The sequence below is a fragment of the Teleopsis dalmanni genome, chromosome 2, assembly GCF_002237135.1.
Source record: "Teleopsis dalmanni isolate 2A chromosome 2, ASM223713v2, whole genome shotgun sequence".
Classification (NCBI taxonomy): domain Eukaryota; kingdom Metazoa; phylum Arthropoda; class Insecta; order Diptera; family Diopsidae; genus Teleopsis; species Teleopsis dalmanni.
Genome location: NC_051847.1, coordinates 237,420,260 through 237,445,074, shown reverse-complemented (window position 1 = coordinate 237,445,074; position 24,815 = coordinate 237,420,260). Strand labels below are relative to the sequence as shown.

Sequence of the window (24,815 nt, the reverse complement as noted above, 5' to 3'; positions counted from 1 at the left end):
AAAAGAATTTCAGAATTTCAAAATTCCCTGTATCTTGTATCTTGTAGCTTCACTCTTTTAGTGCAGTCGAAGCTCAGCTGTGCCGTGTCTTGTATTGCATATGAAAAATAGCGAAATTTTGTTAAAGAATTTTTGGTGATTTTATGTTCGGATTTTGTGAATACAATTTGAGATTCTTTTTGCTTTTTTATGAGTGATAAAGTTTGAAATACTTTCGTTAACGATACTATAAAAAAAAACCCAAAAAGAAAGAGAGGAGGTAAGAATTGGAATTTTGTAAATTTTGATTACAAGGACGAGATTTGAAATACTTTATTACCTACGGAAACACTGTTGCTTTTTATTAAAAATAATTATTTTACTATATTCAATTATAATTTTTTTTAATGCCTTTATTATTTATTACAATAATTATGTAATTTATATTATTTATTTATTGTTTATATTATTTATTTTGTACTATTCACATAAACATAATTTATTTACTTACTTATTTACTTAAATGGCCATAATAATGCATAACTGGGTTTCGGTCTTACGTCTCTTACATCAATTTAGGTTAATTAATTGGTAACTTGATCATTCCATCAGAGACACAGTTTACCTTCACTTGTTTTTCCATTAATTATCGCTTCAAATAACTATAATTATAACTATAACAACCATTTTCATAAGTGGATTGGTTAGGCAACGAAGCCACTGAATGTTAATTTGCTAAATTATATCAATGTCGTGTTAAAGCTCGTACAGTTCGCAGTTTATTGGGTTGTGATAATCACTGCCAACTCCTAAAGAACGGAAGATCATACGAAAATGAAAGTCTTCCAGTGCTGCTTTATCATTCTGTGATAGCTTCCATACAAAAGCACAGATAGGGTGTGTCAAGAGAGAGCTCTACATCCCAATTGGTAATAGTGGTTCTCTGATCTTCAGACTGACATCATTTTCAAAGTTTTTGAAAAGTTAATGAAGTAGTCTAGAGCGTACTTTTAAGACTTAACTAGTCTTCAAAAATATAGACTATTATATCAGAGATACTACTGTATGAGTTTGAGTTAATGATCTTAACATCAGTACTAAGTTATAAATCCCGAACTTGGATGTTTGTTCTATATGCAGTCTGAGCTCTAAGTTCTACGGAAAAATGTAGGTTCTATTTATGAGGAAAATCGATTCGAAAATCACTACCATATTGTCAAAAATATAGCCTAGTAGACTTCGGTGAGCTAAGTGAATGGGGTATATAGCTCATATGAGTGAATGGATACTTGTTGAGCGGACCTTTAATACTTCATGCTATTATGGAGTATGGATGTAGAAGAATTGATAAAAACAAAATTTGTCGCCTAAAGGTCAGGTTGCCCAACTTGCTGACAATGGCACGTAGTCAGAAACAGTAAAGAGGACTCTAGAAGGAACCGAGCATTAAATTAAAATTTCAATGGTTTTATATGAAAATACTTTTAGCTTCAATTAAATATAATATGTTAGATCATTTCTTAAATGACTTTTAAGATAAATATTTCTGCTTTATACATTCAGAGCAATTGTGTTATGTTAATTTTAAATGTATAATAAATAAAGTGATTGAAAGTATATGAAATATAAAAACGAAATATCAATATATCATTATTTAAATTGATTAAATAAAATAACATATCTGTAATGCAGAAACTATTTTAATTCAATTATCCTGAAATGTAAATGTAATGAGTTCATAACCTGCCCTGTCGTAACTTCATATGCAGTTTTATAGTTTTGTAATTTTATTTTATTATTTTATTCATCAATGGAAGATGTAAATTACTACTTTCTTTGCAGTGGAATAATTTTTCCACATGAAATGACTTCGTAATGGAATTCACTTTTGAGCACTGCTCCCAGTGATTTGTAGGAGCCGAGCATTAAATGTTGTGGAATTATTTAATTAAAATATATGTAAATTTTTATAATAAAACTGTTTGATGTAATGCAGTGATTAATTATCTGCAAATGAATTTAAGTTCATCATTTCTTTGCAGTTTTCGATATTTATCAATTAACATAACAAATTAAATTTATTTTAATGAAAAAGTTATTACGCAATACTTTTGTGGAAATTTCTGGGAAAAGCTAAAGTAATTGATTAAATGTTTAACGTATATAAAAGTATTCAATATATAATTATTTCAAAACCATTTTAGCGTGCATTGCATGCAAATCAATATTTATTCAAAGTAGCTGAGTCCATTTTAATAACTCAATTAATATAAGTTTATAATGGAAATTTAAGTGCATTTAAGTAAATAAATAAATTATTATATACATTTTATATATAAAATTTAACTAATGTAGAATTATTTCTCTTATTTTTCTTTATAGAACAATTCCATATTTTCGTTGGCGATCTCAGCTCAGAAATTGAAACCCAACAACTGCGTGAGGCTTTTACGCCATTTGGTGAAATATCGTAAGTATTTTAAATTGTAAAAAAATTATCTCATTTTGCTTAATATTAACTTCCATAAATAAGAAAAAAAATATATTTAAATTTATTTTAAATCTTGTAATGACTTTTATGCAAATTACTCCCTTATTGAACCCTTTTAATCCCAGCAACATCCTTCGTATTTCTGCGAGGCAATCTGCCTTGTGCCGCTGTTTTTCATTTTCTTTCAATAAATGTTGTTAGCAATTTTATCCTTTTTCATTTGTTATTGTTGTTTTTGTAGTGATTTTGTATTTTCCATGCGTTGAAATTCAATTGCCAATAGATGAAATCATCTTCCAGCAATTTTAGGCGACGCCACTTATTAAAGACTAGCTCATTTGCACGCAGGACGCCAAAGCAGATGGCGCTAGGCACAACATTGATTTTATTAAAAAAAGAAATACCAAACCATGTTTGAAAAAAAAAATATAAAAATATACATCTTGTATACATAAATATATAAACTTAAATTAACTTCGATAACAAGAAAAACTCGGTCAGCAAAGTTGTTTAATTAACTTTTCCATAAAACTTATCACACTACGTACTGCCGCCTAGAAAGTCCATGGTTGCAATAACTTCAGTTTATGTAACCAGATTTAAAGGCTCCAGGCCTGAAAGCTGGAAATCACAGTTTACTTTTGTGTCAAAACTTGAAATAGACTTCTTCAGTTATTTACTTTAGTTAGATGATAGTGGCAGCACGTCTTGTGAAAGGTGGACTCACCTATTGCTTTACCGCTTATAACACCTGTGTTAGTAAACAGTATAAATTTCTTGAAATTACTGACAGAGTTTTAGTAAAAATAATTTAAAATAATAGAAATGATTACTAATGAACTCAGCTTCCATTGAGTTCCATTGAGGAGATCCAGAAATTCCGGTAAATGAGCAAGTCCAAAAACTTGCCATAAAGGAAACTTCTATGGCAATGTTAGGGTCTGAATCTTATTAGAATATAATTGAAAAAATATGAAACAGAGTACTTGAGATTCAAGAAAAACAGAAGAGATAATAAATTGTTGTACGGCAATTAAAGGAACTCTGTTTAATAGATAAATACATAAATAGATTAAAATACTATATTGATATAATCAAGAACAGATTAAGAATATTTATCGAACTATTGATCGACCATAAAAAACTACCTGAAAGTACACCTGATCAGCATAGCTGATGCATCGGGTATTGAACTATTGCATATTTTGGATAAAGAACATGAGTCAATAGAACTTGAGTCCCCAAAACTTAAGTCATATATTAGAAAAATTTTGAAATAAGAACTTGTAAGTCTTGCAGTTTTAAGCAAATCCAAAATGGGTTTACAGAACTATTGTGCAATAGAAAAATATTTAAATTCTGTATTGGTCTATACAATTAAATATGTTGTCTGAGGTATTGATTAACCATAGAATACTCAAAGGATACTGGGTCAGAATAGGCATTGTATCTAACTTTTTATAGAGACTCTTCTATAAACAACCTGAGCCATCGTAGTCTGAATCACCAGAACCTAAAACAGCAGATCCTGAGTTATCAGAATATGAATTATTCAAATATTTGAAAAATATCTAGAACTCATGCTCAAAATATAATATTAACTGCGAACCAGGCAAAGAAAAAGAAGCATTAAATCTAGTTAACCGTTTCGTTTTATTTAAGTTATCTACTAGAGATATATTAGGGTTACGTTTGTGGAGGAGTATTCAATTAATCTTTAGATAGTACTTTACATACATCAGTTAGTTATGTTGAGCCTTTTCCGAGTTAGTGCATCTGGGCACTTTTACTCTATGATGGCTAGGGGGTTTCTGCAGAGTCCCACCCATCTGACTGTCTAATTGGAGTATTCCTCATAATCTTTGTGATTATTCAATTATTGATCTAAGATCTGCGTACCGCCCCGTGTGGTTAGTGGTTACTCTGAGATTAGATAGTGCTAAGTAGCGCATCCTGTCGGTTTTCGCATATAGCTTCAGAGCTCTGTTCCTTATGTATATTATGGACCGGTCTATTCTAAGGCCTCTTACGTTGTTGGGAATATTCATATAAAATATTAATATAACTAATATACTCAGGGTATAAGTTCATAACCATAAACGTGGTTATGATGGTGACAAAGCTCTAGTTGAAGCTTTGTTGACTAGACCTTTGTTGACTTGATGAATAGAGGTTTGAGTATTATATAATGAATGTTTGAAATTGAAAATTGATTATTACAGTCCTAAGTTTTATCGATAATGAATGATTATAGCGTTATATAGGTATTCATAATTATGAAATTTAATCGAATCCGTTGCCAATTTGCAGCTCCCGGGAAAATCTATATAATGCCCCATAGTTTCAATTAGAAAAACTTCCATCAATTAGTTTAAGAATTTAATATCGTGTTTATGAAAGAATCATTTTAAATACTATCGAATAATGATTTACTGTAATTTTTTTGCGTATAAAGTACCCTAAAAATGATTGAACATAATGTCTATTTAATTTTCACTAATTAATGGGTATTAACAGTCCTTCCGCTAAATACCAAAATGAAAAGAAAAGCAATTTTGCGGTTTTAAAAAATTAATTTAATTTGCACAGTTAAAAATAAATATAAAAAACAAAAACAATTTCCGAAGAGAAGTTGAAATATTTGACCCATTTCCGGTATCAAGAAATGGTGAATTCATGAAAATGTTGAAATCTCCATTACTCTTTCTGCAAATTCGACTTCCGTCAACGACTTTCTTCCTTGGTTTGATGAAATTTTCGCGCGTGTGACTAATAACCCAGCGCGGCTCCTTTTCTTGCGGCTCCTCTTCGGCTTAACGGCAGTTGGGAAGCCTGTTAGCCTTTTTTTTATTATATTTAATCAAATTTTTATGCCACTTTGTGTTTGTACTTAATAAATTTTCTCTTTTTATATATTTTTTTCCTCTATTTTTTGGTGGAAGTAGAAAGTGGAAAGTAGAAAAATGGAAGGAAAATAAAAAACCGCAAATAAAAACGATAAACAGGGTCAGATTTCAAATTTGAAATATGTACATGCCATTATCCTATCAAAACTTATCCTTGTTGATCTGTTCTTATCTGTCGCCTCATATCTTGTGTTGTGTTTTGTCTGCAACTGCAAAAGTATCTGAGACTGAGTCTCATTTTGTATCTGTGAAGTAGCAATTCTTTTTTGTTTTTTTTTTTTTGTTGAATGCGTGAATTTCCAATTTTGTATTCCGCAGGTGGCGTGTGGCAAAGTAGTTTAGGTGTTCATGCCGCAGCAACTGCTGCCTTTGTCTGTTGCTGGCAACACCCACATACCCAACAGTTGCTGTTGCTATTGTTGTTGTTATTGTTGTTGTTGCTGTTGTAAGCGTTAAATTAACTTTTATTAAAATTTGCATAAAAGTTTAAGTTTCTTTGCAAAGTAAGATTTATGCCTCGCAAGCAGAATTCAGCAACGAAATTTAAATAAAACATGAAACTAATAAAACAAAAGCAGAATAACAGAATAAATGTTTCAATTTAATAAAAAGTTTCATACTCTCAAGATTTCCAAATGTTTTTATTAAGCTTAATTCTTAATTAAAATGTTAAAATGTTAAAATGTTGAAATGTTAAAATGTTAATATTTGTGCTTCCTTAACTGAATGAAAGTATCTGAATGTATCTTTCGTATTATTTACAGTGATTGCCGTGTCGTGCGTGATCCACAAACACTGAAGTCCAAGGGTTATGGGTTCGTCTCATTTGTCAAGAAATCGGTAGGTAACATTTCATCATAAATTTCTCTTTATTTTATTTATTCATTTTATTCATCATATTCCATTCAGTTCACTTCAGTTCAGTTCAGTTCGGTTCAGTTTATTCAGCTTTTCACTTTTATTTTGCGCATCTCAATTTTAATTAAAATTTTTGACATTGCAGGAAGCCGAGAGCGCCATTACGGCTATGAATGGACAATGGCTTGGCTCGCGTTCAATTCGGACGAATTGGGCCACCAGGAAACCACCGGCGAGTAAAGGTAAGTAAAACCACTTAAAAAAAAAACAAAAAAAAAAAACAAAAAAATCTGAAAGGAATATAAAATATGAAGCAAGAATGAAATAAAAGACATTAAAGGCAAACAAGAATAACAAAAGATTTCTTCTATTAAAAGAAGGCATCGTAAATAACGATGTCAAGGAAAGCCAGCAGTTTTATTTCTTTTTTAATGTTTCTTAATTTGTGTAATGTTGTGGACATAAATTATCAGTGCAGCACAGTTTCCATAGTCTCGAAATTTTCATAAATATTTATTAACTGCACAATCTTGGCACAACGGCAGTGAGGACAATAATAGTTGATTAAGATACGTTCTTGAATTTAAAGTCACAGCTTCATATGATTTAAACGCAAATTTAAAATTAACTGTGAAAATAAGTTTAATTGGTACGAAGTCATCAAGTACATCCCAACGAATCCAAGTAAGACAAATCAAAAATGATACAGCTCAAAATGAAAGACCTTTATAATTATTTTCGATCTATTTTATTTTGATACATTGCCACAAAATGTAACACACTACATCATACAAACATACTGCACAGCATATCAGCACAGACCGAATTCTTTTTGAGATAAAGTTTGAGGACTGGTCAGTATAAAGCTGGATATTCTCTAAAGATGGATGTGCTCTTTCAAACTATCGACAGTTAAAGTACTGTCTGCAGGTTCTCTCACAAAGGAAGCCTTTTAGTGACAAACAGCATAATCCTGGTAGCAAAGTCATATAATCCAAAATATATATCACCAAAACAGAACTTATTGAGTTGATTGTGTATACTATTGAAACCCACATTCATCGTCAAAAAAAAGTTTGGCAATCATATCTCTGTAGTAATGAGATTGTTTGTGTACCTCAACATGTCTATTTGATACTCTTAGTCAAAAACATTACTAAGTCATGCCTCTGTACCTATTAGATTGTTGGTGTGTATTAACCTTTGTCGTTTTAAAAGGAACCACTCTGTTACATCTCAAAACGGGATGAAGTCACATCATGAAGTGATTTTCTGTATGCAATGATCCTCTAAAAGTTATATATAGAATTTAGTGCCCTAAATGTGATCATTTTGTTTACTAACATATCCACTAAAAGAAAAATTAAGCTTATCACAAAAGAAAGTTGTATGAGTAAATAATTAGTACTTTAACTATCATAACATAGATGGTGTACTCTTTATGCTTAACAACCACGTTGAGTCTCTATTTGTGAAATATCTTGCAAAATATCGTGACTTGTTTTACAAAAAACAATATATACAACCAACATAAATAAATGTTAGTTAATTGCAAAAAATAAACATGGAACTATTCGAATATGATTGGTGTATACAAATCGATGCTTCTGCCTCGATGGAACGGCTACCAACACTTTATAATTATTTTTTAAAAAATTTTTTATTCAATCTTCTTTTGGTGTCGAGACCTCCAGTCATTCAGTCGGCTCAAAAGGCTGGAACTCTATCACAATCGTGAGCCCACAACTATTTCTGTGGCTGAAATACCATGTCTTCAGTATATTGTAAAACTGATATTCAACGTATCAAGTAAGCAACGCGAAATCTCGCATCCGTCTTCTAGGTGTGTCAACCCCATTATAGGTATTCCGTTCCTCAGTGCTTCTTCAAACGTATCACCGCTCTTTTACGCAAAAGTACAGTCTCTTAACCCGAATATACACCCTAAGAAAGGACATGTCCTTACTGATAACCGTGTTACCGGGAGACACTAAGTGAAGGTTATTGTCGTATTCTCATTAGCTTAGAAGTTATGACATAGAGATAGTAAGATGACTGCGTTAGTCATCTTACTACATAGGCTAATGACCGTGACTCCATCACAACCCTTCAGATATAACTAACTATATTAACTTAATCGGTTAATTATAAATATATAAGTTAGTTGCTTAAAAATTGTAAGATACAGTAACACTTCAATAATCTTAACACAGTTAAATTTTTTTTCAACGGTGGATCTCCCAAAACTTCTTAGTTAGTTTTAGAAAAGTAACTAAGATATAACCAATTGTGATGATTGTACCGATTTTTATTTTGATCTGATAAACTGTATTAAAAGTTTAACTTAATTGGTTTTAAAATAAATAAATTGAAGAAATGTGATCAAAATAAATTTATTTATTTCTTCAACAGTAATACACAAATTTTAAAAATCGTTCCATACGATAGCGCTATCCTTAATCTCAGAATACACTTGATATACCCTAAAGATGTCATGCTGACCTCTCTCAACCTAATTTAAAAAACAGGAAAATTATGCAGATGTAAACCTTCTTTATAGTCGAGTTTTTGCTGACACTTTAAACTTTTAATGCCTCCTCGAATAAAACGAGTAGCTTTACTGTTGTCCATTACACTTTTATTAACCTGCACCTCGCTCCCGAGAGACTTGACTAAGAGGTGTCATAAAGTAACTGCTGCCAATTGCTTTGCAGTATGCAATTTCTTTTCGAACCTTAACACCTACCTTGTGTATGTGTATTAGCCAATGCCTTACACGAGGAGTACCCGAGAAATATGCAAAATAAAATGACAGCACATAAGCATGTCATTCCAAATATTTAAATATAAATTTCACCGCAACCGTAAAGTTTTCTTAAGGATTTTTTAAGGATTGCATGCATTGTTGAAGGCGTTTCCATTGCGGATATCAGTTACAGTAAAAAAGAAGTGTTCACAGCTGCTTACCGGAATACGTATACTTCTGGTATTCTACACGTATTGCTTTGCATGTTTCTATTTTATTTTCATTCACTTTTTTTTTATGTTTATATCGTTTTTATTTTTGTGTTTTTATTTTCCTCCCTTTCTTTTATTTATTTATTTATTACTTTTTTGTTAAATAAATTTTTTTCTATTTTATTTAAAGATCTTTCTATTTTTATGATTTAACCAAGTTGAAGTTTATTACCACTCTTGAGTTTATAAGTTATACTTAATGCGCTAAAACAGCAAGGATTTGTGGTGTTATTTCCTCAAACAGTACATTACTTCATTTATTGCCCAACTTAGAGATGAAGTTTGTATTCGAAAAAAATTCTAATTTTTTTGAAATTTTAATTTTATAAACTTTTACGAAACTGCAATGAATTTTCTTCTCCCTATTCTAGTCGAATGCTGAGTTCATTTAAGTGAACTCATTGAATTTAATTACTTCAGTGCACAGAATGTCACCTACTCCTTGCCATTGTGCACTGTAAATATGATTTTATTCATTGTCGTTGTCATAATGACAAAATTAACTAAAGACTGCCTACCTGCTTACCTTCCTAGCTGTCTCCCTGCCTACCAACCCTGTAGTCTTCCCAATCCTGTTATTCCTATTAATAAATTTCTTCGCAACTATTTGACTTTTGACTGTAGATATTTACAGTCGAAGGAGTGCAAACGTAGTCGTCGGTACCAGTCTATGCGCTAATGCCGTAAATCAAAATTTTTGGTAGATTGCGCACAATTAAGCAAATTCCATTCATGTTTATGGTATATTTTTAGGCGCAACAGCTTAATTACGTGCATAATGAAAGGTGAATTATGTGACAAAAGTTTCTGGCATCGCACGCCACCTCTCCGATCCTGTTGGCAGTTAATTTTAGACAGCATCGTTACAATAAATGCGGTGCAGTACAGCTGCAACTGATTTATATTTGCATACATAATGACCTAAGATAGAAGAACTTTTTTTTCTGTGATGCCCACACAATTTGCATTGGGTCCTGGCACATCCTTGTGCCTTCAAGTACAATTCAAATTTTTAAATTTTCCATAATAAAAGTAAATAATTTTAGACATTAGTTATGAATAGTTTCAGGTTTTACATTAAATAAGATATATTTTTAGCTTGGAATTTTCTGAATACAAAGGAGCTTAAATACAGCCATAGCATTTGATATTTTAGTCATACTACGACATTGCTTTTCAGTAAATACCTTCGTCTTTTATACAAATTTTATTTTATATTTTATTATTAGCTTTTTTCTTTTATTGTATTTGACTACTTTGTCTTAGTCTACACAAATTCTGTATGAATTTTAATTCATTCCGAGTAGTCCTGTTAAGTGCGTTGTTCACCTGTTCTTCTCCATTGAGTTTTGAGTCACGTAAATATTTAATGATGACTTCTTTGAGTTATTTCCGTTAAGTAACTTCCTACTTACTTACTTATTAAGTGCTGTTTTGTAGCCATTCTTCCTGTTACTCCCACAGCCACAGCCTGATCTGCTTCATGTAGTTACTGTTGTTCTTCCTAAGCGTTTTCCAATTCGAAGAAACTCGCCACGTTATACTTTTATTGCGTAAAGCTACAATTTTCCATCCTTATCCTGGCTCTCTTATATATTGTGCGTCTTACTGTCAAAGGCAAACGCAGTATTTTTATTATGAATTTTATACTTTTTATCATTACTTGTCACATTTTTTTCTTATTTGCAAAATTGTTGTATCTCGTTAGTTTCCGGTATGAATTCAAACGGAAATTCAATTCGACTTCCTCCCAATAACGGCAGTTAAGTGCTTATAAATGCGACTGCACTTATCCGGCCTTTGCATTTTTAAAGCGATTTTCTTGGAAAATTGATTTTCATTTCTTCTGAATTCTGTCTCATTTTATAAGGCAAATCTAAGTTGCATCTCTAATCAACAGATTTTGTTCCTTGAATACTGTACATAATTCAATTTAAATTTCTTGTTTTTTTATTATAATTCATTCCTTCAGTTTGCTTGTTTCCTTGTTGATATTTATTTTTTTTTAATTATTTACTTATTTATTTTATTTTGCATAATTTCTCTGTGTCCCTTTGTATTTTACATTAATTTCACTTTTCATTAATATTTAAAATTCATATTTGTGCATATTAATCATGATGATTTATGTGTCACGATACGCCATGACTCCTTTTTTCGTCCTTTTTCGTCCTTTCTGTGCTTTTCATATTGTTGCAGTTGTTATGGTTATGCTTTTTGTTGTTGTTATTTTTGCTGCCATTGTTACTGTTTTTATTGTGGATTTTTTTCTTGCCATTACTGTCCTCGCAGCCATTGCTGATGTTGCCACTGCTTGCCACACTCTAGTCCTTGTTCGTTATATTTTAATTGCTGTCGCCGCGAGTTGCCACAAGGGGACGAAGTGTACGGGTCTGTGTACGTACTAAAATCGGTGTGCTTAAAATTATCGATAAACAATTTACTAATAATTTGACTACTTAATTAATGGGCTAAGATTTCCAATTACTACTTCGCTGACTAATGACGTTTATTAAAGCTGGAGCTTGGAATCTCCTATACCTCTTCTATTATTAAACATTTTTGTATTCAAATCGATATATGGTACCATGAAATTAGTTTCTATAAAAAAAAAGTCACAGAATTTATGTATTTATGGGCCGCAGTTTTTAAAATAGATAAACGCGTAAATATATTAGAATTTCAGTATATAAGTTCTTAGTTCAATTAATAAAAACAGGTTCCTAAGAAGGTTAAAAATAGATTAAGCTACATAAATTTTCTATTACTTTTGAAGATACATACGTATCGCAAAGTATAGAAACTAATGAACAAGATACGTGAAAAGTTTTCAATTAATTGAAATTTACTTTATAAATTTTCAAGAGGGTCCTTAATGGTGGATTATCACATAAGTTATAAGATCAGATGATAGCTTAACTAAATTATCTATTATAGAAAGATTTCTTCAATTTACATAAATCTGCTGCAATTCACTTTAGTATTATCGATATTATGTTTTATTGACCCAATAAAACTTTTCAATAGCCTCTCACTTAACCGAGTGCAGCATAGTATGTAGTAGTCTAACCAGTCATTCATATATATTTCTCTTAATAACTTAGCAACAGAAATCTTGAACTGCATCTGAGGTTATGAAAAAAATCAGTTCAAGAAGTCTTTCAAGAAATGGTATTTTTAAAAAAAAATTGACTAACATATCATAAACTCGTATGAAGGCTGAGAACGGCGCTTGGTCGATCCTATGCGTTTAGTTATTCCTAAAATCCATTGTAAAAAGGCTTTATTTTTACAAATTCTGGATATGTTTAAACCATAAATTTCAATATTCTTATTTGAGACTTACATGAAATATTTTAAAATAACTCAAATCTTATAACATAGTTGAGCTAGAGTTTTGTTATATTTACATTAGATAATAGGAATTTATATACTTAAAAAATGTTTATGATTGAACTTAAAAAATTTTCCGGATGGTGATAAATCTTATAATGTGTACTATCCTGTGAAATCAACAGAATCTTAATTTTAAATATTTATTTCTTAAAAATGTAGAAAGAGTAAATGCATGTAAGGAACAGAAAAATTGGATAGCAAAGAATAAGATATAAAAGGAATGGGTTAAAGGAGTTGCGTCGTGAGGAAGAGAAGAGAGAGGGAGAGGCACGGAAGAAAAATTTGACGTCGTCGATATCTGACAATGACTTTTGATTTATTTGAAATTTTGAGATGTGTTTTATTGATCTTAGTCACCAGTCAAAACGACGGCCATTTGATAATGCAGTACCAATTCATATGTCTTTGGACTAATTTTCTAATTTACCGTAACATTTTCTGTCATACAATCAAAGAAGTTATACTTTCACATTGATTTAATTTTCTTTCTTTATTTAGAAATTTTTATAATAACTGAATAATCGTCTATTACTTCAAGTGGTTGTTATTTTCAGATTAACAAAATACAATATATAAGTTTAATATATTTTTAAATACAAGTTGAGACATTCACATTGATAATATCCACTTTTATTGTTTTCCAAGTACACAAATGCACACCTTTCCCCTCGCAGATATGTCACGATTGCCACAAAATGTTCAAAGCAATTTATATACGCACATAAGTACACGTATTTTGCTTGTCATATTTATGCATGCATTTAAGTTAAGAAAAAAATTTACATATCTGCAATGCTATGTCATTTCACCACATCCGCTACACTTACACACACTTACGTACATATGTATGTATGTGCAATAAAGGAAATCAGACTTTAAGCGTAAGGCGTCCATCCCACTTGTTCACCTCAGGCTGAGCTATCGCAACACTATAATATCCTGAGGCGAGACAAGTGCTGTGTGCAAGCTACAAAAACGAACACACCGACACTTTCACCAACACCACTAAGTTGGTATGTATGTTCGTTCACCACAGAATACAGTCAATACCATTACAACATTAAACCGTTAACCAAGTTAAACACTCGCTTGCTACCAACAACAACAACAGCAACAATGAACTAGCAACAACAACAACAAACTACATTGCTAGTCATTACTGTGATTATTTCCATTTTTACAATTTTTGCATTTTTTTTTTCTGTTATTTTCTTTTTTTATTTTTTCATTTTAATTTAATTACACGTATTTAAAAAAAAAACCAAGCACAGTGGAGCACAGAGCAGCACAATACTCCATAGGCCAAACGAAGTCATGGGAGGCAGCAGAAGCAGAAGCAGAGGCAGAGGCAATGCTATTGCCCCAGCTTCAGACACAATTCACAGTTCAAATCCACTTCGGATGTATGAACACTAGCATTTCGTAGCAGTTGGCTGAGTACAGTAGAATAGAAACGAGGGCTGAGACGTGCGCGGCGGGCAACGTTGTTAATTCGAGTTGAGGAAATTAGCGCATAAGTGTGCGCAATGCAAATTTATAAATTTATATGTTTGTGTTGATTTAAACGTTTGTCTACATGCAATTGTTGTTCGGCAAAGCATGTGAGCATATGGGTGTGTGTGTGTGTAGGGTGTGTGCGCGCCAATTGGTGTAATACGGCGGCAATAGCGGAGAATAAATTTTTACCTTGTTATAATTTTACCGTTTTTGTTGGTGGCTGCGGGCTTGGAAGTCGGTTTTGTTTTCCACATGAAAATTCCTGTTGCATGTCGTGAGCTCATTTTTCCTTACATCCACCCGAAGGTGTATAATGTGCCGTGCTATTGAGCCGATATTGTAATATGTAACGCTACACTAGTTTCGAGTTGTTAAAAATTACAAGGACAAAAAAACGTTAATTATTCCGCCGTTTTCAAAAAATAAAAACAAAAAACTTTACACCATTTTAGAAACAACAGTTTTTAATAGACAGTGAGCCAAATTAAATGCATTTTTATAGATAAAACATATGAATGCGGTATGAGTAACACACACGAGGACCTTATTAATATACGTATCAAAACTGAAATAAACAGGTTGAACGTTTAGAGTTAACTATGTCCGTATACATAATATATATGGTTCTTCGATTAACGTTTTACCACTGAACAGAACACATATTGTAATAAATGGAAATGGACTGCATTTCAGTATTATTTATTGCGATTGATATGTTTAACTAATAAGAACCAATGACTCAGTATTTGGGAACACCGCAATAGATTTCAATCTCGGAAACCCCGACATAAGCAAAATCTGCAAAGTCTAATGTTGAGTCTTTTTCCCAGTTAGTGCATATGGACACTTTTACTCTTTGATAGCTGGAAGGTTTCTGCAGAGTCCTACCTATCTTATTGACTAATTTGTGTATTCCTCATAAGCTTCGTGATTATTCAATGACTGATCTGAGAACTGTGTATCGTCCCATGCGGTTAGTGATTACTCTGAGATTAGTTAGTGCTAAGTAGGGCAGCCTGTCGGTTTTCGCATATAGCTTCAGGTCCTATCCCTTATGTGCGAATATAACTATGTAAAACAAAAAATTTAAAAAAAATTGAAAATGAACAATTAAGTATGGTTTACAGATATAGATCACATTCTCGAAAATCTCGATATAAAAAAATTTTAGAAATTTCGGGACATTAAAATTTTAAAATTTGAGAAAAGACAAAATTTTTAATTATTCGACAGCCACAGTGTATGACTTGAACCCACTAAAACCACCTCTTAGGAACAAAGAGAGAAGATTTCTGTCAATGACCCGGAGGGCGGAGTGGTAAACTTTATTCCAATTATTACGTGAAGAGTTTTGATATAATTACGCTTAGTACTTTGATATCGTTTTTAAATATTACACATTTTACTCAAAATGGCCAATTAAAGAGAAGCATTAACTAAGTATTTTGGGACGTTAAGATGTATGGGCTCAAGTTAAAACAACTTTTTGAGGACCCATAATTTAAATGAATAGTTACTTAGTCATTATGATGTTTAAAAGGATGGGTCTGTTCATTGTCCACACTAAGTATATCAAAATATCTAAAATTGCAGTAGTATTTGTAGAAATTTATATATAACCACTTGATTTGGCAACAATGCAAAAGATCCAATTGAAAAGATGATACTGAACTTATCACTGAGTGATATGGAAATCTCTGTTATCTCGAATTCGTCAGGACTTTCTAAAGTTATTTGAAAGTTAGATGATTATCAGTGATTGACTAGCAACTCTGCTTTTTTACGGGATTGTGAATGTTTCTACCTGGAATTATAACTGTTATCAGTAATTTATATCGGACAATACAACAATTTTCAAATAGCGGTCGCATAACCACTTTTTTCTTGTTTTATATAAAAAAGAGAATATTATATGCATTGCTTTAAATGCTCTATAATGTCTGTGAAAAAAAATCATATACTTATAAGATATAAAATGCTATATAAAATGCATAGCTAATCATTTTGTTGTTAGAAAGAACAAACGTAATCTGCAATTCATAAAATTTATTGTATTTACTTTTAAAGCAAATCTTTACACATTTAAATTTTTTCGTTTTCAGAAAACGTGAAACCCTTGACATTTGACGAAGTCTATAACCAAAGCAGCCCCTCGAACTGCACCGTGTATGTTGGTGGCGTCAATAGTGCATTGACATCCCTTAGTGAGGAAATATTGCAAAAAACTTTTGCACCCTATGGGTCAATACAGGAGATACGTGTCTTCAAAGACAAAGGTTATGCATTTGTACGGTGAGTACAGAACTTATTCAAAATTTCAGCCTTAATTTTATTAAATAATATTGTTCAAATTTTAATTTCAATATTGTATTAGCAGTTAATATCAATTTTGTTTTTATATGTAATCCAACCCCTTCAACTATATTTACAGTTTCTCAACTAAGGAGGCCGCTACTCATGCTATCGTTGGTGTGCACAATACTGAAATCAATGCACAACCAGTAAAATGCTCTTGGGGTAAGGAGAGTGGAGATCCCAATAATGCCCAGACAATCGCTAGTCAGGCTCTTAATCCAGCTGCAGCCAGTTTTCCGTATGGTGTTGGTGCTGCCGCCGCCGCTGCGGCCGCTTATGGACAACAATTAGCTGCCGGCTGTTGGTATTCACCTACACCCACATACCCTGCTTCATCGGCTACAGCTTCTGTTACTCCGGCAGCATCCGCAGCAGTTCAAAATCAGTTTCTACAAGGTATACAAGGCTATCATTTTGGCCAATATGGTGGATATCAACAAGGTTATATGGGGTAAGTAATTTTTACCTATTCACTATAAATATTTTGTTACACTTTTACTTTTATATCAGTTCATTAATACCATATCAGTGATAAAAGATATTTCTTGCTAAAAAGATATTTGCTTTTATATGTATATTCAAAGCTCTATTTCATTTTTATGTGTTTTGTTTTCTTCTTCAGCATGGGCGTTCAGATTCCCGCTACTTGGCAAGGTGTTGCTACTCAAGCTCAAATCTCTCCTGCACAACAGCTGGCGACGGGTGTGGCAGGAGCTGCTATACCGCAAGCCGCCGGTGTTGTTGCTTATCCGATACAGCAATTCCAAGTAAGCCCACAGGTATGTGAGCAATATTTCTGGAGTTATTAGTGTTCAAATTGTTTATCGCACTTTCAATTTAACAAAGCCTGTTATACTTTATCTCTAGAATTATTTTTTACTAATGTTGCATGCCATTGCTACTTTTTATTTTATTTGGTTCTTGTTGAGTTACACATATATCTTATTATATTCAGAATTCTTTTTATTGAGTTGTGTTACTTTGTTAAAAGTTTTAAAAATGTTAAATAAAATACATAAAAATATTGTTTTGGTTTTATGATTTCATTGCAGATATTTTTATTTAATATTATTGATGCTTTTTATTAGAATTAATACAGTGAATGCACAGGATTTCAGAGTTTCTCGCTCTCTGATATTGGATAATATCAATATCTATCGGTATATAGCTCTTGGGTACACTTAATATGTGTCGTGTATTAAATTTTTACATATATTTCACATGACTCATATGTGAATATATCATAAATGGACTCTTAAATTTAACAAATCGGGTGATAAACAAAATAACAATAATATAATATCATATTGTTTAATTTGTTATTAAATCAATAACCGGAAAAGCTAACAATTTTTTCCTCTTTCTCGCACTCGAAGTTTTTTGGGTACTTCGAAGAAGATTAAAAGAATATCTAAAGACTATATTTGTCAAATACCCAGTGACCAGCATTTCAAGTTCCAATATCATCTCCTGTGACGCTTTGTACTTTTTTAATTTTGTTAGTTTTCGGTGATATTAACTTAGTCCTAAAGTCTAATCCCTTTGATTGATCAGAAGGGGTTGTTGAGCAACATTGTTCCGTAGCAGTATGTGGCAATAGGTTTTTGTATATTGCTTCTGTCTGTTTTTTTTCCAGAACAAAGTTATAAGTGCTAGTAAATAATTACAATAATATTTAGAGAATATTGAAATGTGAAATTAATTAAAGTCCATATGAATAATCTTCTATATTTATTGATATTAAACTAGGTTATTCCAAAAAAATTCAATTTTTTTACAGAACATACTTTTCTCTTTAAAACAAAAAATTATTGTTATATGAACGATAGCTTACAACTTCTATATAATATATGAGAATCAGTCCGAAGTACATCGTCGAATTTAAATAAATAACAACAAAGAGTGAAGGTTCACATGAATTAATAGTACCAAAATTATTCAATGAGGTAGTAACTAATAGGAAATAAGTTATGGTGTTTCTAATCACAACTTGCTGACTGCTGACGTAGATCAAGAATTTTCTAGATCAAGTTAGCAGAGCAAACATTTTTAATCAAAAAATCAGATTTTTCGGAGTTCTTGGAGACAACGTTTCAAAAGCCAACACATTTTATGCTGCAAGAAAGATACTATTCAGCTTTATGTTGCTACTGAATATGATATATATATAAATATAATTATATTGTATTTCTGACTTAATTTTTTTACAGCAAAAGTAACATAATGCTATATATAACAGTTATATAAAATATTTCAATTTTACAACAATTTACTTGCATTTTTCCTAAATGAGAAAATATCGGCTCACACTGCGTATGAGTGTTTCTTTAATATTTGGTTCAAGCAATAAACTTAGCAATAAAAAACTTCACTCGGTTACACTTTTAAAAACTCTACATAAACTCTACAGTTTATGTAGAGTTTTTTCTATAGATTTATTGTCAAAAACAGGAAACTGTTTGGAGCATAAATGGTAGTGAGTTAGTTTTACTTGCGTCGCCATTAACAGAAATATGGTGATATGGTAACACGGCGATCATGGTTTACAACTTCAGTTGTAGACCATATCAATAGAGGATTATTCCTTAATAAGTGTGTCGTGGTGCTGGTATGGTTGAAATTCAAAATATACGGATAGTATGATTGTATTTTTTTTGATTTATGATTGTATTAATTTACTTTAATCGGAGGTGCAGTTACATTCAATTTAACTCCTACTGTAAAGAAAATTATATCCGCAAAATTCTTTGAATTTTTAATGGACCTTTCATTACCACATTTTGTTACATGTGTTAAACACATAAAGTTGTCAACTTTTTATAGCAAGTAACAATGTTAAATCACTCTGGATTTCTATGAAGAGGCAGATCTTACCACTAAGCCCTTACTAGATACTCTTTCGATTTTTATATAGTAACGAAATTGTAGAACAGACTTTATCTTGTTACGTGTGTTAAACACATAGAGGTGTTGAGCGATTATGCCAGGTTACCATATTAAATCACTCTGGATTTATATGAAGAGGGAGATCTTACCACTAAATCACTATGCTTTTCCACGATATTTTATTGATATTTACAACATATAGTAACGAAATTGTAGAACAGACTTTATCTTGTTATGTGTGTTAAAAACAAAAAGGTGTTAAGCTTTTATGGCAGGTCACCATATTAAATCACTCTAGATTTCTGTGAGGAGGCAGATCTTCCCACTAAATCAGTAAACACTCACTAGATACTAAATGGATTTTTATGTACTAACGAAATTGTAGAAGAGATTTTGAAATAAATTTAGTTTGAAGTTAAAATTAACTTGTATTTTATATTTTTATAAAATATTAATGTAAAGTCTTGATATTTAAGTATTATTATTATTTTATTTTAAAATTTTTTGATGCATTAAAATATGTTGATACATTATTATAACATTTTGCAACTTTTAAAAATATTTTTACCAACTTTTATAAACTTTTTTACTAATAACTTTTACCTACAAATTTTAACAGTAATTCATGTGCTTCCTTTTTACTCTTTCACTTTTTAAAAGAATTTTTGAATGCATAGTTTTAAGCATAAATTTATATACATTTCGAATTAATTAAATATTTAAGCTTAATTAACTTAACATTAATTTATTATCTAAATTTTTTACTACTTTTTTCCAATTTTTACTAACACCCGTATTATTTTTTAAGGTTTATCCTTTACTTTTGCAGGCACAGTAAAACCACAAACAGAAATTATACAATGAAATTGCATAAATTAAAAAAAAACCAAAACTAATTTAATATAAACAATTTAGAACTGTAAATATAGTAAAATATATACGTATATATTATATACACGCAGAATAAAAAAAATCCATTGAAATATAATTGAGCTGCATATATGAAAGCTTAATGTAAACGCAATTTACTTACTAATAAATATATATCTCCACATATATATAAATATAAATATATATAAATATATATTTGTATGTTATAGAAAATCAGAGGAAAATAATATTATATATATATATAAATACATACATATGCGTATGAAATTATTACATGTAAGCACACACTCACAACTACACCAATACATAAAAATACACTCGCATTTATGTAAATTTACTGGCATTAACATGCAAATTAGCACGAGCATTAAAGTGGCGTTCACACGGAGAAGAGTTCAAGTTGGTAAAGCATCATAACGAAATTGTTAAATGAAACATAACAACTTTAATAGAATAAATTTCAGATACACAACTAAACATGCAGTTACACTAGAACATTCATATATTATCAATTTCAAATAAATATAAATATATTTTAATTGCAATAAGTGACTAAAATATTGAAATATTGAAAAAGAATATTATATTGAAATTGTATCTTAACAAAAAAAAAAGCATAAATGACTCATTGACACATACTCGTATATACATATTCTCAAGAAAAGATATAGACAAACTTAAGGAAACACTAAACACAAAAATTGCACAAAATCACATAGAAAAAAATTTTTTATAATTTAGCAAGAAGTTAAAAAAACACAAAAAATAATTAAAATAATAATAGAATATATGAAATATCAATATATATTTATGTAAATTGTATCTTAAGTACACATTTAAAAGAAACTAGTAACAAAAATTACAAGCTCACGTAACGAAACTAAAGAAAAATACAATTTTGAAGAAGAAGATTCATTCAAGAAAAACATTGCACCTACTTTGCGTATCTAGGAAAGCTTGGAGGCTTCGAGGCTTCCAGTCTTCGAAAATTAAATTTAAGATAATTCACTTAAAAAGTTCATGTAAAAATATTTTTGTTGCAGAGTTTTGCTTCAATTAAAATTTCTTTTCAAAATATTTAGTTTTTAATGCCTTTCATATAATTAATTGAGTTTATTTACTTTCATTTCATTTCTCAACATTTCATACAACTTGTAAACTAACGAACATAGTACTAGTGCCTATTAATATTTATCGAAAAATGAGGAAAATATTAAAATTTATCAATTGACACAATTTCTTACACTTAGAAAACTAAAACTTTTGTATGAAAACTTAAAAAAAATATATATAAAATTTTAGCTTAAATTTAAGATCACAAAAACATTTTTATAATATATTTTTAATAATTTTTTAATTATTATTAATTGATATTTTAAAATTCTTTTTATCATTTTTTAATCATATTCTTTTAATAATTTTGTAATAATTTATAATATAATTTTTTATTGACTTTTTAATAATTTTTTAATGATTTTGAAATGATATTTTAATATTTTTTTTATCATTATTTTTATATATTTATTAATAATATCTTAAGTTTTTAATTTGTAATTATTTTGTAATAATTTTTGAATAATAAGTTTTTAGTAATTTTCTAATAATTTTTTACTAATTTTTTTTTTTTACTAAAATTTTTTATTTTTTTCATTATTTTGTTAATCATTCCTTTAATAATTTTGAGATAATTTATAATTTAATTTTTTATTTACTTTTCAATAATTTTTTAATGATTTTTAAATGATATTTTAATATTTTTTTTTATAATTCTTTAATAATATTTTAAAAACTTTTTAATAATTTTGCAATTATTTTGTAATAATTTTTTAATATTTTTTGTATAATATTTTAATAAGTTTTTAATAATTTTGTAATAATTTTTTACTAATTTTTTGATAATATATTAATAATCTTTAATGATTTATTAATATTTCTTAATAATTTAATTTAATAATTTCTTAATAATTTTTTGTTGATTTTCCAATATTTTTTTTAATGATTTTTTAATATTGTTTTATAGTTTTTAGTAATTTTGTAATAATTTTATAATATTTTTTAACATTTTTTTTTAAATTTTTTTAAAAACTTTCTATTGATTTATTAACCCTTTATTTTTTGCATATTTGTTTTGTAATTTTTTTTTTTTGTAATATGTATTTTTAGCATAATTTCTAATTTGCATAGCTTATTATTTTGAACTATTTAATAATTACACATTTAGTACACAAAACTTATTAAAGTACACAGTAGCTTAGTTATCCTTGTAGCAGTTAACTGTTCAAAAATCCTAAGAAAAGTCCATGAAGTCATAAAACTCTAAACAAAGGTTTTAAATATACATTACTTGTGATTACTAATTAATAATAGAGTTCCTATGATAATAAAGTTTAAATTACCTTTGCACAAATTCCTACAATTTTTATAGTTCAGTTAGTATAGCAATGCGTTTAAAAGCTTGTCCAGAATTTCAGAAGAGCTTGTGACATATAGGAATATTTTACTCTTAAGACATGATATGAAATATTTGTGGTTGAGTTACTGAGAAAATTATTTATAGAGAAATGCCACATAAGTGTCGGTAAACTTACTGTTCGATTAGTAGTCGCTATCTCTCGATTTATATGATACATAATAAGTTCAAAACATTATGAGTTTTACAGATTAAAGAAAATCTATAGTTAAACTTCAGAGAACAAAAGTTCTCTGTACCAATAAAAGCATTCTGTAGCTATATATGTAATTCGTGATGGTAATAGGAACACGTCACATACAATATGGCTGTTTACCTTTCTTTAATTACGAACAGGAGCCTTGTGGGTGACAATACTCCACTCCAAACGTAATTCCAGCTTACTGTTGTATTTCAGACGCCTGCTGTCTATTAATAAGTGTCTAATAATAATTACTTTGTTTTGATTGAAAGGATTAAGTATGTAATAATCAACATTTTTACAAATTTTTAATTTCTCCCATTATTTCATTTGGTATATCAGATGGCATTATCGGCCTAACTTAGTCCAGTTTGCTCAGCTAGAATTAACACGTAGTTCATAGTATATCTAGCTCTTTTTCTTATAGCAAAATTTAAGAACTCTATAACTGCACGTTCTCTATTTTTTGTTTGATGGTTTCCACATCTTGGTCTGTCCATCTTAAGAGTCCTAAATGCATTGTTTTTAAGATTGTTTTGTGTGTATAAAGTCTGAAGTATATTGTGTGAAGAAGTTATTTATATAAATTGATAAGTGTTCATATGCAGTGTTCGCTACAGTTTTGGCAAAATAATGCTATCAACATATAAAACGTTGTCCTTAAGCTGATGAAAACCAAGTTTCGAATTAAGCAGGAATAAAGAAATCTGATGGCCTTTTTTTCTATTCATCAACATAATATAATTAATTTTTCGCATAGCAAAATTTGGGCCTTTTGTGAGTAAATATGTATATTTTGCTTATATATCGACACAAAAAATATTACGCTTTTAGTTAAGGCAGACCATAAAAGTATCAAAATAGTAGTAAAAGTATCAATGTGGTAGTTGGGATTTGACTGTTTGTATAACACATCTTCTCGATCATGATCATAAAGTGCATTAATCTTATTTACTTATTTTATGACTGCGCAAGCTTGCTCCTAGAGTTTTATAAAAGAGCTGATTAAATAACTAATAAGACATTAATTGTATTAATTACTACATCTGATACTTAAGCAGTTTAGATAGTAGTTAGTTCTTCTTCAATACCCGCTTGGGTTATTATTAGAATGAATGAACAACAGTATATTTCGTTTGTTGATGCTTAGTGTACTTAACACAATTAGCCCTAAGCCAAAATTATTCACAAATTTTTTCTGCTCAGAAGCTTATCTAGTCTATTACGATGTGAGTGGCGTTCCAACTGTTTCACACCAAATTCTGTTCATGGCTCTTTAAGTCTTTAGCGACGATCAAGAGGTTATAAGTCTCTTTCAATGGAATGGAAAAGAAGTATTACTATCAAAAATTTTACATGTCTCCATGTACACTATGTAAACTATGTCTCACAATATTAGTTCTAATTTAGTCAAAATAAAAATTTTATTTATTTTTTTTTGGTTTGTAAAATCACTTTTTGCTTTAAATGCCAATTCACACGTCAAGTACAAATATGTACTGTCTACTTATTTTATTAACTTGCTACTTTCACACCCAAAAGAGGCTTTACTATTTTAATAACAAAAAATTAACTAAAAATCTTAAATATTATTAAATGAAAAACAATAAAAAACAATAAAACAAATAAATAAAGAACAAAAAATTATATATAAAATATATTTTTATTTCTTTTATTATTTCAGTTGCCAGAAGATGAATGGTTAGCAGCAAATTTATTATGTTAGTTACTATAGACGAAAGTAAATATATTTAAAGCTAAAATGCAATTAAATTAAAATAAAATATTTCAAACGCATTAGGAGAAATTTTAAACAAAACCAGAATTAAATGAATTTTATTAAATTGCTTTCTCAGCATCAACACAAAGTATAAATATACAAATGTT

The 24,815-nt window shown here is 29.7% G+C and overlaps 1 protein-coding gene across 2 annotated transcripts; it reads left to right on the top strand.

Annotated features, from left to right (window-relative positions):
* Nucleotides 1-2,361: 2,361 nt before the first annotated feature.
* On the top strand, nt 2,362-24,691 carry LOC119682596 (nucleolysin TIA-1; the record flags this gene model as incomplete). Of its 2 annotated transcripts, none has more annotated exon segments than XM_038096074.1 (7): nt 2,362-2,449; nt 6,141-6,216; nt 6,380-6,476; nt 16,248-16,437; nt 16,577-16,951; nt 17,123-17,279; nt 24,613-24,691. In XM_038096074.1, coding segments are annotated over 5 exon segments (837 nt in total). In that variant the 3' UTR covers nt 24,655-24,691.
* Nucleotides 24,692-24,815: the final 124 nt, after the last annotated feature.